Consider the following 19,964-nt stretch of genomic DNA (forward strand, 5'->3'; position numbering starts at 1 on the left):
AGCACCCGGAGGAAACCCACGCAGACACGGGGAGAATGTGCAAACTCCACACAGTCAGTCGCCTGAGGCGGGAATTGAACCCAGTCTCTGGCGCTGTGAGGCAGCAGTACTAACCACTGTGCCACCGACATTTGACATTGGCTTCTGACATTTGAAGCCAATGGCTGGAAATTCTGATTGGAACTTTAACTTTGTGACAAATTCCAGGCAAAACTCTGACCACAATTTTAGAAAATCTGCCGTGGGATATTTTCCCTGCAAACAGTGAAGTGAACTGAGTCCCTGATCACCAACATATAAACATGGGCAAGTGACAGGCAGGGCTTATGCCTGAAACATTGACTCTCCTGCTCGTCGGATGCTGCCTGACTTGCTGTGCTTTTCCAGCATCACTCTCTTGACTCTGATCTTCAGCATCTGCAGTCCTCACTTTCTCATGCAAGTGACAGGCAGGAAAACAATACAGGTGATCTGTCAATAACAGAGACAGATCGTGCTGGAGAAACTCAGCAGGTCTGGCAGCAGCTACGGAAAGAGAGAAACAAAATTAAGAGTTCAGGACTGTGACTTTTCATCCTAAGTGGGAACAATTCAAAATGCAATAGGTTTGGGGTTACTAGGAGTCACCGTCTAAGGGGAAAGCCATTCAGGATTGACGTGAGGAAGAATTTCTTCACTCAGTGAGTTGTGAAGTTGTGGAAATCTCTCCCATGGGAAGCTGTTGGGGCCAGTTTGTTAGATATATTCAAGGGGGAAACTGAACATGGCCCTTGCAGCTAAAGGGATCAAGGGGGATGGAGAAAGAGGATACTGACACATGATACATGATCAGCCATGATCATACTGACTGGTGGTACAGGCTCCAAGGGCCTACTCCTGAACTTATTATCTGTGGTTTGAGCTAGGGGTAGATGGGCCAAGGACAAACAGGATCTAAGGAAAAGTGACGACTGCAGATGCTGGAGATCAGAGTCGAAAAGTGTGGCGCTGGAAAAACACAGCAGTTAAGGCAGCATTGGAGGCGAATCGATATTTCAGGCATAAGCCCTTCTCCTGAAACAGTCCATTTCCAATTCCCTTTCTCCGAGGGGGATGCCAGGAATTCTGGAAATGGTTTTACTCCATTTGAAAGTATCCAGGATGAGTCGGACCACCATGTTCCATCCCCAGTGATTTCTTCTAGATTGACCCTGGATCCATCGTTCGATCTGTCCTGTCTTCGACCTCATCGCAGAGTTCTTGATTAAAATCAGCTTAAAGTTAAAACCAGGGAGTAAGGCAGAGCTGTGTTAGTTGTTTCCAAACAGCAGGACTACCTGTGCAGACTGCAGCCCAGCTTCCTGGTGAAGGGTAAACAGGAGAATGAGGCAACTCAGTGACTGAGGGCACTCCACAACCACACAACCTCTCCCTCTGGACTGAATCCAAATGATTCAATTCTCTCAGGATTAATCAACACTGACGTTTCATTCCTTCACCGAAGATGATGATGAAACAGTTTCAGTGACTCACTTGTTCTTCATGCTCGCCACGTAATTCTCGACATGGACTGGAATTCCTCGTAAGATTGCATTTCGGAAACTTCTGTTATCGACCACCTTTCCAGACTGTCCGTCTATCACAACGATCTGCATGCCGTCGTCAGCGTGGTAAAACTTCCTTCCATTAATCTGCCAAGAAGAGATTAAAAATGGCTGAAATGCTCAAAGCCAGCAACCTCATCCGACACCGGACTCCTGGCTGCTTCATATAAATCTCAAGCAACTTGTGAATTTTCTGCAGGTGATTCTCTCCCTCTCCTGCCCTCCAACCCATTGTGTCTGTGGCAGAAACACAGGGGAGACGTCGGGGTATTTTTAACTTCCATGGCTGTGTGAAAAGCTAGCACCAACAAAAATCATCCTCTCGTATAACCCCCCTTGGATCAATTGGAAAATAAAGGGGAAAGGGCTAAGCAAGTGGCTGGGTCACCCTCACCTAGGATCGACAATCTAGGTGGCAGCTTGGAGTACTCAAAGTGCCAAAGAGACACCACCTCTGGGCTTCAGGTGGCATAAGGTTGTCAGAGGATATTCACAAACCATCCTTCACTGATACACAAGTGGTTCACAGTCATTGGGAGGCAGTAGCAGCAACTAAAAAGGAAATGATCTGATGCTGATAGCAGAGTGTGTGTAATGCAACAGTAAACAGTTGCATTGATGATTTCAAGTCTGACATCAGCAGTGTTTTGCTGAGTGAGAGAGGGCACATGGAGCACCACCTCGGGGAGCTGCTGTGACTTGACTGAATGGTGTGATGGGCAGGTTACAATTCCACACACATTTTCAGTCAATGTTTTGATAGGTACCAAAAGAAATGAGATCCTACTAAATCCTGGCATCATCCCTAAGTTTGTGCCCATTCCCCCTTTTTTGCTCCCTGACCTCCAGGCCAGGATTTGTGGAAGTGCTGGTCTCCTTTCTCTGTCTGTGCGCACACCAGGCCCTGATGGGAGCTGGCCAGGCACCTTTACAGAAAGCTAGACTTTGAGGGTGTTACTGAAGCTTCACGCATGAAGATTGTGCCCTTGTCCAGCAGGAGTGATTATTTTACCTCACAGACCTGGCACACAGCTTCTTCTGTGGGTTATATTAGGCCACTTTTGGAATATTGTGTGCAATTCTAGTCTCCCTCCTATAGGAAGGATGTTGTGAAACTTGAAGTTGCCAGGGTTGGAGGATTTGAGCTATAGGGAGAGGCTGAACAGGCTGGGGCTGTTTTCCCTGGAGCATCGGAGGCTGAGGGTGACCTTTTGAGGTTTATAAAATCATGAGGGGCATGGATAGGATAAATAGACAAGGTCTTTTCCCTGGGTTGGGGGAATCCAGAACTAGAGGGCATAGGTTTAAGGTGAGAGGGGACTGATATAAAAGGGACCTAAGGGGTAACTTTTTCACGCAGAGGGTGGTGTGTGTATGGAATGAGCTGCCAGAGGAAGTGGTGGAGTCTAGTACAATTACAACATTCAAAAGGCATCTGGATGGGTATGTGAATAGGAAGGGTTTAGAGGGAAATGTGCCAAGTGCTGGCAAATGGGACGCGAATAGGTTGGGACATCTGGTCGGCAGGGATGAGTTGGACTGAAGGATCTGCTTCCATGCTGTATATCTCTATGACTCTTTGTGGAACAGGAGATATCACACCTTGATGCTCCTGTGTGTATCCAGCCCAGGCAGCATTGACCCCCCTCCCCCCACTTTTCCCCAAAACCCACAAGCATCAACATCAAACTGAAAACTGCTGAAACTCACATCCACGTAGGCCAGGTCCTGTCTGATATGGAAGAACCTGGTTTGATAGGATTCAAGTTTGACCTCCAGGAAGTGATCATTGGTGGTCTGCATGAAAAGAAAAGAGGAACAGAAACTGTGTCAGTGTAATATTATTGGGCTTTCCAGACTGTCCAGGTTGGGACACTTCCAAATGCCGTCTCTTAACTTAAGTACTTGCTCAGTGAGCCCGAAGGAGTTGATCACAAGAGCGCTGTCACATGCCATTCCATCTCAGACCCACAAAGTGTCGTCTTCGCCAGAGTGCTGCCCTTTCCTCCCTCACTGTGCAGCCCTCAACCTCACCTCTACCACTGGCCCCTTATCTCCCTTCGACTTTGAATCCTCTACAAAACTCAAATTCAAACAATGGGAAAGAAGGAACAGGATGAATGACAGAGGGAGAGACAGAGAAATACAGAGGGAGGGAGAGAAAAGGAGGGAAAAAAATAAAGGGACAAGGAGGAAGAGAAACAGATAGAGGGAGACATGAACTGAGGCAGCAAGAGAGATGGAAAAGCAGGCAGAGGGAAGGGGAGAGAGAGAGAGAGAGCAAGGAACTATCAGAGTGAAAGATGGAGGTTGGGAGACTCAGGAGAGAGATGGGGGAAGAGATGAAGCCACAGATTTGAAGACAAAATGAATATAACTACTCTCCATGCAGAAATCTCAAACTGTTCAAGGCTCTTACTATCAATTCCTTGCTGTCTAAACTGAGCAGGTAGTAAGGTGTGTTCAGTTGTGCCAGAAAGTAAAACCAAGCAGGGTGTGAAATGGCTATTTGACTCACTGCTGCACACCGACCACCTGGTGTAGCTATTTGGAATCAAGTCCCATCTTTGACGTGACTAAACCTAGCTGAGAGCTCATGTTTTCTTTGATCGTCTGATGTGCCTGGGCAGCAGGCTGAGATAACACAACCCGGGCAAGGACACAAGAGAGCCCTAACTCTTACCATTGAATGGGTTAGCTAATAAAACAGAACGCAGTGAATAACAAATTACCAGCTGTTCTGTAGGTATTCGCTGTGGCATTGGCACATCGACAGTTGGCATCTCACTGTATTTGGGGTAAGCTTTCATTGCACAGTCACTGATCCTGCTGGTCTTTGGAATGGAAGCTTTGATCTTTATTCTCTCACAGCCTGCTGAGGAACAGAAAGCAAATGCCTCCCGCTTTTTGTGGGCTTTCACTTTCAGGAACAGTAGTCTTTGAGGGGAAGGGGTTGGGGTGGAAGAGAGGGAAAGATAAATCAGTTACTTATAGCAAATGGAGTAGCTTCATGAATACAAGTTCATCTTGTAAATCAACAGAAGAAAGCACTAATATATTTCATCCCTAAAATAAAATTTACCGTACACATTTTGGCTTAACATTAAGAATGAAGATAGTGACTGCAGAATGAAGATTTCAGCCATTTACAATTAACCATTGCATTTCAGCATTGTGTGTCCTGCACTCAGTTGGAAATATTACATACAGTTTTTTTCTTATTCTTGATTGCAATATAAAGGCAACATTTTAAATATAGACGCAAAGAACACACCCAGTATCCTCATCGAAGAAATAGTAGCCCCTGCTTGGATGCCCACGATCCAGGTTATCCATCTGCTGTGTCCGCAGAAAATACCCAGTCTTGAATGTTCTTTTCGACAGGCGATTATGAATATCTGATATGATGTTAAATGTGCTGCCTTGAGGGTAGCAAAGTCCCACGCGGATCCAATCATTCCTAACATGGACAATAAATATCAGTGATGCAGTTACAAGCTCATTTATAGGTAATATACAAGTTATGCAAAGCAGCTGAACACTCAAATCCGAGGGTATCCTAATACACATTGAACAAATCAAGCTGATAGTTTGTTGACAGGCTTTCAGTTCCCTTAGTGCTTTCTACACTTGAATGCGATATGAGTCTCCACACCCAATAATGTGGGCCAGGGTTAGCTGGTGGTGCTAGCACATGTTGGACAGCGGCCTGCACACTATTCACTTCACAATTAACATCCTCATCACTGAGTCTAACAACATAGGGCAGCACAGCGGTTAGCACTGCTACCTCACGGTGCCAGGAATCCGGGTTTGGTTCCAGCCTCTGTCGCCTATCTGTGTAGAGTTTGCACATTTTCTTTGCATCTGTGTGGGTCTCCTCCCACAGGTGTGCAGGTTAGGGTGGATTGGCCATGCTGAATTGCCTATCGTGTCCAGGAATTTGACACTATAGGTGGGTTAGCCATGGTAATTGCAGGGTTACAAGGATGGGGTTGGGGTGTGGGTCTGGATGGGCTGCTCTTCGGAGGGTAAGTGTAAACACAATGGGCCAAATGTCCTGCTTTTACACTGTGGGGATTCTACGATCACAGCCAGCTATTGCCCAATTGCTCCAATTGGGTAAAATTTAATTCATCATAGTGGGCTTTTGTTCTGTGAATACTTGATAATACTCAACTTGGTTTGAACAGGAGCATGCCAGGATACTGACTCTAAATGGCAGTGAAATAGCAAATACGCTGACAGTGCAGAGTTAACCGAGCTTAACTAGTGAGGCATAACTGAACCCATGAAAGATGACTCACTGGTTGAAGTTGATGAGCCACAGGGTAACCTCCTGAGGTGCTGGACCATCCCAATGCACAGTGTACCCTTTCTGCAGCATAACGACAGGCTGGTATTGCTGGTAATGGGAATGTTTGCCCAGGGCACCCTTTAAATACAGTGGCTTATTGGAGTACTCATCCTTAATCATCTTCATCTTCAGGTTCGCTGGCCGCCTGGCCTGAATGTACACCTAAAGCAAAACAAAAGCTAATAGTTAGGCTAAGAAACTGCAGCATGGCTCCTTTAGTTGCTGCAATTTGATGCTTTGACCTGTTAGAGAGGAAAACACAAGCAAATCATTCGGTTCAAATCAAGCTGTCAGCGCTGGTGTCTCCTTCTCCCTACCGTCAGAACTCAGAGATTCCATCCAACGTGCAACTTGAGTTGCTGTTCTGTGCTGGCGATTACCAAGGTTCTCACAGCAACATAATCTCAGCAAATTAGCCCCAAAACCCATCTCTGATGTTAAAATACCCACATTAATATGGCCACTGGTGCAGAGTTTTACATTACAGAAACACTTTCCCAAATCTCAGGCTCGGAGGCCACAGTGAGCAATTTCTAAACCCTTCAGTTTTTTTGGCCCATTGTGGGTTGAGCTGGGAGCTGTAAATTATAAAATGTAGCCTCATAGCTTTCAAATTCATTCAAAATTGACGGAAATCAATGAAATAAAATCTGCCTTCCTGAAGGACAATTTACAACCAGTATATCATCATAAAAACATTAATGATTTTCCAGGTGTCAGTTATTTTATACAGATCATCCATTCTACTTAACCCACACGGGAGTATAGTACCTGATGTTCAGTGACAGCCTGAATTGTAACCAGCAGGACATTATCCAATTACAGCTCAATCACAATTTAAACCTTTTACTGTCAGGCACTAGTTGCACATCGAGAGGTAGAAAATGATATGAGAAAATGGGAAAAGCAGCTCATTGGGCTTGTTTCCAAGGCAGAATGTCACAGGAATGAGCTCTGCCGAACGGACATCAGCTGGCCTTCCTGTACAGTACAGTACAGTACTGGGGGCTGACCTGTTCCAGCTACCATCTTTTGGATTTGTCCTGACACACTGCTTGCCCTCTCAAGCTGCTATGAAGTCTGGTTTCTCCTGGTGTCCCAACTATTATTTATCTCACAACCAAAAGTGATCTCATTGTTGTTTGAGAGACCTTGCCGTGTACAAATCCGTTTCTTGTATCCATAAGTAAACTTCATGGGAACCTCCCTGGCTGAAGTATTTTGGAATTCCATGAGGAAGTGAAGCTGTTCATCATTCTGGTCACCTTGTAGAGACCAACCTTTCTCTCTCTTTCAGTCTTCAAGGTATCCCCTTACAATCTCTTCCTATGACCAGGTCTCTGGTGACTGATCTTAAAACAGCCTTCATTGGTTTGGCATCATGAGTTACATTCCTGAAAGGTGCTAAGAGCTTAACTCGAGCTCCTTCTAACAACATTAAGAAGGTGAAAAACAAAGAAAAGGATTTGGCTAAAACTCTGTTGTGCTGATGCCTGTCGTGGGCTGAGAGAGCATAGTTTTCCAATCCCTGCAGGTGGCGACATTTGGCAGAGTGAAAGTTTCACCCAATGGCATTAGATCCAGAATATTTACAATATTCTGCAGATTTCCCTGGAAACTGGAACTTAAAGTTCTCCAAGATTTCTCATTGTTCCAGCAGGATTCAGGAATGAATTCCGGAGAATGTCTATTCTAGTGTTCCATTTCTATCCAATGGAGCCACCTGGAAGTGGGTTAAAACCTTATGACCTGTGCTTCCTCCTCATTCAAACACCAATCTGTAGGCAGGGTCTAACGATCATTGGTGAACTTGCTGTTAATTCATAGAATCATAGAATGGAGCAGACCATTTAGCCCGTCATGTCCAATTTGGCTCTCTGTAACAACAGGAGAATGTGAGGTCTGCAGATGCTGGAGATCAGAGCTGGAAATGTGTTGCTGGAAAAGCGCAGCAGGTCAGGCAGCATCCAGGGAACAGGAGAATCGACGTTTCGGGCATAAGCCCTTCTTCAGGAACACATTTCCATCTCTGTAACAACAACTTAGCTACTCCACTCACTCTTCCTTTTCCTTCATCTTCTTCCTTCAGGTAACTATTTACTTCCCTTTGAAGTTAAGCCACGAATGAATCTTCCTCCATTGCACTCTCAGGTAATGCATCCCAGCTCCTAACCACACTAGATTTAAAACTTACCCTCAGGTCACCACTGATTCTTTCACTATCCATTTTAAAATCAGTGTCCCCCTGCTTCTTGCTGCCTTTAGGAACAGTTTCTCCCAACCTGCTCTGAATAACTTTGTTGTGATTTTGAAAAACCTCTATCAAATCTCATAGAGGAATAGAATGCCTACAGTGCAAATAGAGGCCATCAAATCTGCCCCAACCCTGCAAGGAGCAAGCTACGTAGACCCATCACTACTCCATTCAAGTATCCCCACCCGGGGTCTTTTTCCCTATGGTTAACCAGCTTAGCCTGCACATTCCTGGACACTATAGGCAATTTAGCATGGCCAATCCATCTAGCGTGCACACCTTTGAAGTACGGGAGCTACCTTTGGAGCCCCTGGTAGAAACCCACACAGACATGGGGAGAACATGCAAACTCCTTATGGTCAGTCACCCGAAGCTGGAATTGAACCCAGGTCCCTGGCGCGATGGGGCAGCAGTGCTAACGACTGAGCCACCGTGCCACCCAAAGCAGGAGGGAGATGGAGCTCATTCAGTGAGCTCTGAAAGGAGGAGGCATAAATGGTTGGTGTTAAAAACCATGGCATAAGGGCTCCTGGCTCCTCAGAGTAGATGTTGAACCAAAGAGGAAATAACATCTCATATCACAATGAAAGATTAAATCTTGAGAAAAGGTGAGTATGAGATGAAGACTGAGGAGGAATAATTTACATTTTGTTTTCATTGCAGGAAGATCACCTGGAAACAGTGTCAGAATAAAACCAGTTATGAGTCATGGTTTTCTCATTTGTAGGATGTGGGCGTCACTGGCCGGGCCCAGCATTTATTGCCCATCCCTAGCTGTCCTTAAGAAGGTGGTGATGAGCTGCCTTCCTGAACCACTGCAGCCCACCTGCTGTGGGTTGACCCACAATGCTGTTATGGAGGGAATTCCATGATTTTTACCCAGCAACATTTATGGCCACAGTTACTTATTGTCACATATATCTAGAGAGATGTGGAGGTGTCAGTGTTGTACTGGGGTGGACAAAGTCAGAAGTCACACGACACCAGGTTGAAGTCTAACAGATTTGTTTAAAATCAGGACCTGACAAAGGAGTAGTGTTCCAAAAGCTTGTGATTTTAAATAAACCTGTTGGACTATAACCTGGTGTTGTGTGACTTTTGACTGTATCTAGAAAGATACATTGATAAATGTTCTGTCGCTAAAATACAGCACCATTTTGAATTACACAAAGAATAAAAAGAAATTACATAGAGTTCATCGTTGGTACAAGAGGGGCCTTCTAACACAGTTCCAGGGCTTCTGCAAGGTCTCTGCAAAATGTCCTGGGCCTGAAGGAGTCCCCACCTGTCAGGCCTCCTGTAGCCAAGAACGAATAACCTGCAGAGCACTGCCACAGACAATGACCACTGAGTCCCCAACTCCAAACCACCACTGACCACAGTGAAGCACTACTTTGGCTTCCCTCAAGGTGTCAGAAGACAAAGAAAAGAAAACAGATAAGCAAGGAGAGAAATAGAAGGATGCAGCTGGCCTGGAGCAGATGGGCTCAGGAGCCCAAACACTAGCGACCGTGCCATTGCCACCAGTCTGACAGAGGCTCACATCTCAGTTCGAGATCACCAATGAGTGGCGAAGGATGAACTGTGAATTCAGGGTGAGTGACCTCACCTTGCATTTGAGTTGGCCGAGTGCTGTGTGAGGAAGGGAACTAAGCAAAGGAAACTTGGTCATTCTTTTCAGGTAGGCGGAAGTGGGTACTGCAGATGCTGGAGATTAGAGTCAAGATTAGAGTGATGCTGGAAAAGCACAGCAGGTCAGGCAGCATCCGAGGAGGAGGAAAATCGATATTTCGGGCAAAAGCCCCTTCACCAGGAAATTCCTGATGCTCTTCCATTCTTTTCAGGTGGCAAGCCTGGCATCTGTTGGCCATCTGCTCAGAATAACTCGTGGACCCCTGAGACGCTTGTAGTGATTCACTTCAGGAGTGTCAACCACATTGTGGGTGGGGCTGGAGTCACATGTAGGCCAGGCTGGGCGTTCTCCAGCAGATTTCCTTCTCTCAAAGAGAACAATGAACCAGTGGGACTTTTATAACAATTTCAATGACAATCAGAGGATACAGAAATCTGGAATACTTCCCTAGCCCCAAAACACTGCTCAGGTTTGAGGATCAATCCAAAATGTCAAAACCAAGAGTGAGAAATGTTTATTAGATAAGGGTTATGGAAGTAAGGTGGGTTTTTGGAATGGAGAAACACATCAGACAAGATCTAACTGAATAACAGGAATTGAATGGCCCCACCATATCACTACACACTTAAAATAATTAGTTGATTTTGAATTGCTGTATGCTAGTTATTTAAAAATAGGGTAAAAAAATGATGACGGATATAGCATTTATTTTGCAATTGCCTGAAATTTAGTTATTTGAAATGTCTTAAGATTCCTCAAAGTATTTTCAACTGTATATTAAAATCTCTATTCTGTACACCTGATCTACAGCAGTTTCCACTCTCCTCCAATGCACCAGACTGCAGCAACACATAACACATTCGAGTGGCAACAGCATAACCACGTACCCAGCTCCAGCTCTGCACATTAATGAACAGGCACTGGATGAGCAGGCACTGAACCCACAGCATGTGTTAACTCCATTAGTCAAGGGGGAACTGGGGAGAACAATGGAAATGAATGTAAGCATCTTGCAGTTAGCATACAATGAGAAAAAACAGGCAGGAAGCAGTCTCTCTAACCGTGAATCTACCTTCTCTGTGCCAACAACTCTTCTGAAATGGAGCCCGAGTCCTCCTTGAAAAGAATTGGAAATAATGTCTTGATAGAGTCTACCCCATTTCACTAACCGGTAAGACTCAGGAATGAGGAATTGATTGAACTCCACAGAATTGGCAGCAAGAGGGAAACTTGTTTCAAACATCAAATTATCTGCGACCATTTCACCAAATGATGTCATTGCCTCTTTGGAAACTGTGAATTTTCTGAGATGTTGTCCCAAGATTTACATGGAATCCTGGCCTGGTAGAGCTTCTCTCTTTGATTTGTTCCTTTGTCAGTGTTTGCACGCTCTAATCTCCAAATTATCTTTCTGCTCCTCGGGGGAGGCCGGGATGAATGAAACTGCCAGGGTGCTATTCAGCTTCGCTATTGTTCCTTTAAGAGTCTTAATGGTCTTTCTGAGCCTCTTTTCCCTTCTCAACATTGGTCTTCATCCCTGTTTGATACCAACCCTGGAGAAGCACATAGTTGCCAGAAACCTGACTTAATTTTTCTTTAATTTTTTCATGGGAGGTAGGCATTGTTGAGAAAGGTAGTGTTTGTCACTAGCCTTGATTTCCATTAAGGTGTGTTCTTTTGCCAGGCCATTTCAGACAGCAGTTATACGTCAAGCACATAACTTATTTCTTATAACTGTCAATCTAGAATCACACGTAATCCATATCAGTTAAAGGTCCTGCAGGAAAAATAGCTTGAGACAAGAAAAATAGAACTCCCTTCTTACCTGTGCATAATGACCACTGCAAATTGCAGATCTCCAGTCTGGTACATCGATACAATCCGAATGCCTGAGCAGCCAGTTATCATGTTTAACAATATAAGCTCCTGGAAACTGCGACACTGATCCGTCCACATCATGCAGGATAGTTGTCTTGTCACCATCCAGATCCAAGTGATGGAACCAGGGACCTGGCTCTCCAAAGAAGACCCGTGATGTGATCTAAAAAGATGAGAGCCACAGTTGTTATAAATGCCTGAATTCGCAAAGCTGTAAGGTCAGAAAAACAAAGAAAAATTTGCATTTATGTGGTGCCTATTTTTAACAACTTCAGGACACATATAAAGTGTTTTGTAATCAGTTAAGTGTTTAGAATTGAAGTTGCTAGAATGCAGGAAACACTACAGCCAAATTGTACAACAAAGTAAAAGATAATGTATTCTACTATTGATTACATTGGTGCCAGAAAGGATGAAATATCAGGCACTGAACATAACTGGTCCTGGGGTCCTGATGGATTTCATGCTAGAGTATGAAAAGAGATGCTAATGAGTTTGTAACTGCATTGCTGTTAGTTTCTCAAAATTCGCTATATTTTGGAAGGTTCCGTCAGCCTGGAAAATAGCAAGTATAGCTCTATTCAAAGGGAATTTTTTTCCACTCGGGGAACGGGGGTGGAAGTTGTGTGGGGTGCAGTAGTGGTGTTGGGGGTACAGTCTAGCGGATGGCTAATGTGAAGTGGTTCATTTTGGCAGGAAAAATAAACAGGCACAGTACTAATCATGGCTGTCGAATTCCAAGATGCACAGGGGATCCAGCTGTTCAGTGCATGAGTCCTGAAAAGGTTATCAAGAAAGCTAATAGAATGCTGTCCTCCAATATAAAAGAGAAATTGAACATACACGTAAGGATGTTATGCTTCAATTAAACAGGACATTGGTGAGACTATATTTCAAAGTGGCTTGAGAGACTTTGGAATTCTCTACCTCAGAAAGCAGTGGAGGAGTGAGATTGATACATGATGAGCAGGGGAATTGATCAAAGGAGATAGATGGGAATATAAGTTCAAAACACAAACAGATCAGCCAAGGATCTTATTAAATGTCATTGCAGCTTATAAGGCCCAAAGGATCCATGTCTGCTCCTAATCTCTGTGTTTGTATGATACAATGTCACTCATGACGAATTACAAACCTTGGAGACTCGGTTAGAGAATGATTTGGAGATGCCGGTGTTGGACTGGGGTGCACAAAGTTAAAAATCACACAACACCAGGTTATACAACCACCTGATGAAGGAGCGTCGCTCCGAAAGCTAGTGTGCATCCAATTAAACCTGTTGGACTATAACCTGGTGTTGTGATTTTTAATTCAGTTAGCAGAGGGATTGAATTCAAGAGTCGTGAAGTGATGTTGCAACTGTACTGGACCTTGGTTAGGCCACATTTGGAGTACTGTTTGCAGTTCTGGTCGCCTCACTTTAGGAAAGATGTGGAAGCTTTGGAGAGGGTGCAGAGAAGATTTACCAGGATGTTGCCTGGAATTCTTTATCCAGAGAGTGGTGGGGGCATGGAATGTGCTGCCTGTGGGAGTGGCAGAGTCAGAATCATTGGCGACCTTTAAGCGGCAATTGGATAGGTACATGGATGGATGCTTAAGCTAGGACAAATGTTCGGCACAACATCGTGGGTCGAAGGGCCTGTTCTGTGCAGTATTGTTCTATGTTCTCTATTCTAAAGAATGCCTCTGACAATTCAGTGCTCCCTCAGTACTGCATGGAAGTATGACGTAGATTTGAGTATTGAGTCTCTGGAGTGTGGCTTGACCAACTTTCTCGATAAAATGTTACGACAGTTTTGTCTCAAATCATCTGGTCGCACCGAGCTCCTCCTGACTGAAGAACTCCACAGGGGGTATTTTACTGGGAGCTGTATTTGCTGCCAGAGTTGACCTCCAGATCTGTGGTCAGCCTGCCCATCGGAAATCCATTTGCCCTGCAGCAATGTTCCACTGGGAACAGCCTTAATTGTTTCAGAATGGGACTTCTACTCTCTTGTGGGAGCATGCTCCATTGTAAAAAGCTACAGGTCTATCTGATTGGCTGGCAGCTCTATTGTCCCTACAGCACCAGAAACAAGAGAAGGCCAGTGCTGGAATAACAGGTAGTCCCTGAGTGGGAGAAGTGATGGAACCGCAATAAAAAGGCAAGCCTTAGGGAGATTCCAGCGAAACGGGGAGTTCATCAGAGGGCCAGGTTTCAGAGGCTAGGGAGAGTGAAGGAGACAGGACCTTGTCTTCGGTGGAAGAGAATTTGCCTTTAATATTTCCAAGTGCACTAGTTCTAGATCCAGGAACACAGGAGTAGGACATTCAGGCCCATCAGGTCTGCTCCACTATTCTACTTCATGGTTGATCATCTACCTCAACGCCACCTTCTTTGATGTCATTTGTATCTAAAAATCTGTCTTGAACATATTTAACATCTGAGTTTCCACTGCTCTCTGAGGTAAAGACTTCCACAGCTTCATTCTCTAATTGAAAAAATTCCTCCTCATCTCAATCCCACAGCTTGCTGTTTAATGTAAGACTTTTACCCTTAGTTTTGGAAGCTGCATGGGCTTATGCCCGAAACGTCGATTCTCCTGTTCCTTGGATGCTGCCTGACCTGCTGCGCTTTTCCAGCAACATATTTTCAGCTCTGATCTCCAGCATCTGCAGCCCTCACTTTCTCTCTTTTGGAAGCTGCAGGCAGGATAACATCTTTTCTACGTCTAACTTGTTTATGAGAACATACAAATTAACAGTGCAGACTATCTTGCAATGAGACATCCATCACTCAGTGAATAACATTAATTAGCTCAGCACAGAGAATAAATTTTATATGTTATCTCACTTCCCCATTTTCTAATGAGTATTTTACATCCTGGAGAAAAATCTCATTTTTCATTTGACATTTTACAATTTGAAATATACATATTAAATACAGAAATCCTGTGACAGTTTGAATAATGACAGATAAAAATGCTAAAATCTGAGAACCTACTGGTACATCCTGGAAAGTGATACTTGTCACATTGTTGTTTGGACAGGTTTGCCAAGAGTTATTGAATCGGAACCCAATGGCACTTGTGTGGCGACCATCCAACGCCGCAAATTTACGGAAAGTGCAATTCTCTACGTTGATCGGGCCATCATAGATCTGCATTCCTCGGATGGGGAATGTCCTGGAAACACAGAGGGAAAATACAGCACTCAATTTTAGTTTGGTTTACGAGGATGAGTCGCTGATCGCTGCTGAGGAGAGTGGGTCAGAGAAATGTTGCAACTCTCTGCTCAACATATCATTCAATTCACTCAGCACAAGATCTTACTGCAAGACTTCACAAGTGCTTACCAGGATAAAACAAAGAATACAGGTTGTACCCAAAATTTTCAACAACACACACTTAAAACCTTTTCAATGATCTGTTTGGTGCAGTGGTATAGAGCTCTTTTTAAAAATGAAGTCCGATACAGCAAAGTTTTACCAGAATGTCACCAAGGTTGAGAGAATGGAATTATGAGGAAGGGCTGAACTAAATTTGAGTTTTGTGTTTAGAAGACTGAAAGCAATCTGATGAATATTGATCATTCTAAACTTCTGATCGGGATATCAGGATGCTAGGTTCTTCACCTCAAAGTGATAATTTGATATAGATTAGTATAACACAAAACTCAGTTCTTTATTTGAAAATAAGACTATGTTGACCTGGAGGTTAAGAAAAAATGTTCAAATTCTGCTACCTGCTCGATGGAGTCATGGGACCAATACATCATCTTGTGTCAAAGTGGCTGTGATTGACAGCATTTTAAGAGCCCCCTAAAACGGAACATGTACATCAAAACACAACACAGGGAAGCTGCATGATTAGATTCCCTACTGTATGGAACAAGCTCTTTGGCCCAACAGGTCCACACCAACCCTCCAAAGAGTAACCCACCCAGACCCATTCTCCTACACATGCACCTAACACTGTGGGCAATTTAGCATGGCCAATTCACCTGACCTGCACATCTTTGGACTGTGGGAGGAAACCAGAGCACCCAGAGGAACCCCACGCAAACAGGGGGAGAATGTGTAAACTCCACACAGACAGTCGCCCGAGGCGGTAATCAAACCCGAGTCCCTGGCGCTGTGAGGCAGCGGTACTAACCACTGAGCCATCGTGCCACCCCATCATCTACTGTGTGAAGAGAATACATGAACATAATCTTACCATGAGAATCAGGCCATTTAAATCCGAAGCAAAATCAGGAAGTGGCTTTTTATACAAAGGGCAGGTAAACTGGGGAATCAAAATGGCTGCACCAATTGCAGTTTTCAATTCTGAAATCCATAGATTTTCATTGGGGAAGGATGTGGAGGGACAGAGAACTAAGAGGAGAAAATGGTTTTGTAGGGAAAACCAGCTAAGAACAATAGAATGGTGGTACAGATCCGAGAGATGACCTTTATCTCTCTGTTGACTGCATGAGCACTGCTCAATCAAGTTTGGTTGCAATGTGTGTAGGGACAGTGATATTGAGTTTCCGACAGCAAACTGAAGGATTCTGCATCCTGCACCTTGCTGTTGTGAGTGATAAAAGGTGAAAACCACAAAGAGACTGTAACTTGACTGAGATCAGAAGACAAAAAATTATTTTGGTTCTAACGACAGAATTATTGAAATACTCACACTCCTTTTGGAAGAACTCGTCCACTGTGATCTAGGCCACTCGGCCCCCAGACAAGATTCTCTGCCATCTGAGTTCCACGGTTTTCACTCTCCCCAACAAACAATGAATTTTTTACCTCCTGTTTGGCCCCGTCATCATCTGGAAAAGTTCCACCACTGGAAGTATAAAAATGACACATGACATTTGCACCCTCCAAGTCAAAAGTTGTGACTGCACATCTTTAACAAGTGGTGTTATGTGGCCACAGTAACGAGGGATCATTATGTTGCTATCTTTTAGCATTAAGCTGAGATCTTGTTTAGCTGTTCAAATGGGCCAAAGATAACCCAAGGAATTGTTCAAATAAATAGTACGGATTTCCCCTGGTAATCTGTCCATCAAAAGCAAACTTTTTGGTCACTTGCTTTATTGTTTTGTATGATCTTGCTGTGTGCAAATTGATTGCACAATAGTTGCTATAGTTGAAAATAAATATGTCATATCCCATTTCTAACAATGCAAGCTCTATTTTATGATTTCAGTCGAGGGAGGAGACATGCAACAATTGTCATTGCTTCTGGCTGAAGGGGGCACCACAGGTTAAATTTATGGCCATTGATTGCAATGTAGACTGAGAAAGGTTTGTGACCCATCCTGTAACTCACTTTCCATTGCAATCCCCAAGGCTCATGAGTTGGTTATTTCATGTCACTGACATTCCTTTGATCTTCATTTATCTTTTGTTTTGGAGATGATCCAGTTTTATATTCATTATCATTATTTTGCTGTCACCTCACTGTTCCCTATCTTCCAGCGTTATGTCTCAGTTGCTATCTCTCAATCTCCTCTACTCCCTTCAATTCTGAGCCTTTCATCTTTTAAAAGGTAAGCCTTGCCCACAAACTCCAGCCAGGATTTTCAGCCTCAGATATTTGTTCTCCATCTATCAACAGCATTGCCTTGCTACAGTGTTAACTCATCACACTTCATCTAACTCATTCTCTCCTCAGATTTCAAAGACATAACCTCCTTCAGTCTTCTCTTCAACTATAAGACCATAACCGATATGAGCAGGAGAAGACCACTTGACACGTTGAACCTGTTCTCCAACTCAATTCGACCATGAAAGATCTCCAACTTCAAATTCATTTGTCCACCCAGTGCTCATATCCCTCAGACACCAAAGTTCAGTATCCCAGCCCCATTTGAAAACACAATAGGGTGGAGAATTCCAAATATTTAAAATCCTTTCAGTGATGGTATTTCTCTTCATTTCTGTCCTAAATGATAAATCTTCATCCTTAGACTGTCCCCTTTTGTTTTAGATTCCCCAGCCCAGGGAAATAACCTCTCCTTATCAAGCTCCTTCAGAATCTTGAATGTCTCAATGGGATCACCTTTCATTCTTTTAACACATCATCGGCCAAACTGCTCATCCCAGGGACCAATCCCGTGAACCTTCACCCTACTGCCTCCAATGCAAGTGTATTCTTCCTTAAATATGGAGATCACCAGTGCATGCAGTATTCCAGATGTATTCTCACCACAGCCCCATATAACTGCAGTAAGACCTCTTTCTTCCTATATTCCAATTTCCATTTGCTTCCCTAACCAACATGCCATTTGCTTCCCTAACTTTGGCTGTACCTGGGCCCCATCTTTGGAATTCCTTGCATGCACACTCCCAAGTCTCTATGAACATTAATACTTATAAGTTGCTTGCCTTCTGAGAAATATTCTTCTGTTCTACTCTTAGTGAATAACCTCACGCTTCTCCACATCTGGCATATTATGGCCCACTCATTTAACCTGTTTATAACTCTCTCTGTGTCCTCTTCACACCTGACATTTCTACGTAGCTTCGTATACTCAGCAAACCTCGATACATTATTCTCTCTTTATCTAGGTCATTAATGTAGATTGTAAAAAGCTGAGGATGCAGAACTAATGCTTGTGGAACAGTTTCTATCACAGCCTGACCTCTTGAAGATGCCCCATTTGTGCCTACACTTTGGTTCCTGGCCAGTAGCTAAACCCCAATCCATGGGAATATATTGCCAAAAATACAATGAGCCTTATAGAGTCATAGAGATGTACAGCATGGAAACAGACCCTTCGGTCCAACCCATCCATGCTGACCAGATATCTCAACCCAATCTAGTCCCACCTACCAGAACCCGGCCCATATCCCTCCAAACTCTTCCTATTCATATATCCATCCAAATGCCTCTTAATTGTTGCAATTGTACCAGCCTCCACCACATCCTCTGGCAGCTCATTCCATACACGTACCACCCTGTGTGAAAAAACGTTGCCTCTTTTATATCTTTCCCTTCTCACCCTAAACCTATGCCCTCTAATTCTGGGCTCCCTGACCCCAGGGAAAAGACTTTGTCTATTTATCCTATCCATGCCCCTCATAATTTTGTAAACCTCTAAGGGTCACCCCTCAGCCTCCGACACTCCAGGGAAAACATCCCTAGCCTGTTCAGCCTCTCCCTGTAGCTCAAATATTCCAACCCTGGCAAGATCCTTGCAAATCTTTTCTGAACCCTTTCATGTTTGACAACATCTTCCGATAGGAAGGAGACCAGAATTGCACGCAATATTCCAACAGTGGCCTAACCAATGTCCTGTACAGCCGCAACATGACCTCCCAACTCCTGTACTCAATACTCTGACCAATAAAGGAAAGCATACCAAATTCCTTATTCACTATCCTATCTACCTGCGACTCCACTTTCAAGGAGCTATGAACCTGCACTCCCGGGTCTCTTTGTTCAGCAACACTCCCTAGGACCTTACCATTAAGTGTATAAGTCCTGCTAAGATTTGCTTTCCCAAAATGCAGCACCTCGCATTTATCTGAATTAAACTCCATCTGCCACTTCTCAGCCCATCTGCCACTTCTCAGCCCATTTGCCCATCTGGTCCAGATCCTGTTGTAATCTGAGGTAACCCTCTTCGCTGTCCACTACACCTCCAATTTTGGTGTCATCTGCAAACTTACTCACTGTACCTCTTATGCTCGCATCCAAATCATTTATGTAAGGGACAAAAATTAGAGGGCCCAGCACCGATCCTTATGGCACTCCACTGGTCACAGGCCTCCAGTCTGAAAAACAACCCTCCACCACCTCTTCTACCTTTGAGCCAGTTCTGTATCCAAATGGCTAGTTCTCCCTGTATTCTATGAGATCTAACTTTGCTAATCAGTCTCCCATGGGGAACCTTGTCGAACGCCTTACTGAAGTCCATATAGATCACATCTACTGCTCTGCCCTCATCAATCTTCTTTGTTACTTCCTCAAAAAACTCAATCACGTTTGTGAGACATGATTTCCCACACACAAAGCCATGCTGACTATCCCTAATCATTCCTTTCCTTTCCAAATACATGTACATCCTGTCCCTCAGGATTTCCTCCAACAACTTGTCCACCACCCGAGGTCAGACTCACTGGTGTATGCTTCTCTGGCTTGTCCTTACTGCCCTTCTTAAACAGTTGCATTTCAGATACAAAGAGGATTTTCCTCCTGGGCTTGGAATGGGTGCAGAACAAGAGGCCACAGCCTTGGGAAATGCAAAAGGCTGTTTCAAATTGAGAGGAAGAGGAACTTCTTC

General features: G+C 44.1%; 1 protein-coding gene across 1 annotated transcript in view; it reads right to left on the minus strand.

Moving 5' to 3' along the window:
* The window catches only part of LOC122540857 (cell migration inducing hyaluronidase 1), a 289,057-nt gene that overhangs the window by 4,063 nt on the left and 265,030 nt on the right, over window positions 1-19,964 (minus strand). The window contains exons 21-28 of the mRNA XM_043677069.1: window positions 16,361-16,516; window positions 14,689-14,869; window positions 11,653-11,868; window positions 5,891-6,102; window positions 4,858-5,043; window positions 4,316-4,520; window positions 3,294-3,380; window positions 1,513-1,670 (exon numbers count right to left, since the gene is read on the minus strand). Coding sequence (XP_043533004.1) covers window positions 1,513-1,670; window positions 3,294-3,380; window positions 4,316-4,520; window positions 4,858-5,043; window positions 5,891-6,102; window positions 11,653-11,868; window positions 14,689-14,869; window positions 16,361-16,516 — 1,401 coding nt within the window. The remainder of the gene's footprint in view (window positions 1-1,512; window positions 1,671-3,293; window positions 3,381-4,315; window positions 4,521-4,857; window positions 5,044-5,890; window positions 6,103-11,652; window positions 11,869-14,688; window positions 14,870-16,360; window positions 16,517-19,964) is intronic.

This window comes from Chiloscyllium plagiosum, chromosome 36, assembly GCF_004010195.1.
Source record: "Chiloscyllium plagiosum isolate BGI_BamShark_2017 chromosome 36, ASM401019v2, whole genome shotgun sequence".
NCBI lineage: Eukaryota > Metazoa > Chordata > Chondrichthyes > Orectolobiformes > Hemiscylliidae > Chiloscyllium > Chiloscyllium plagiosum.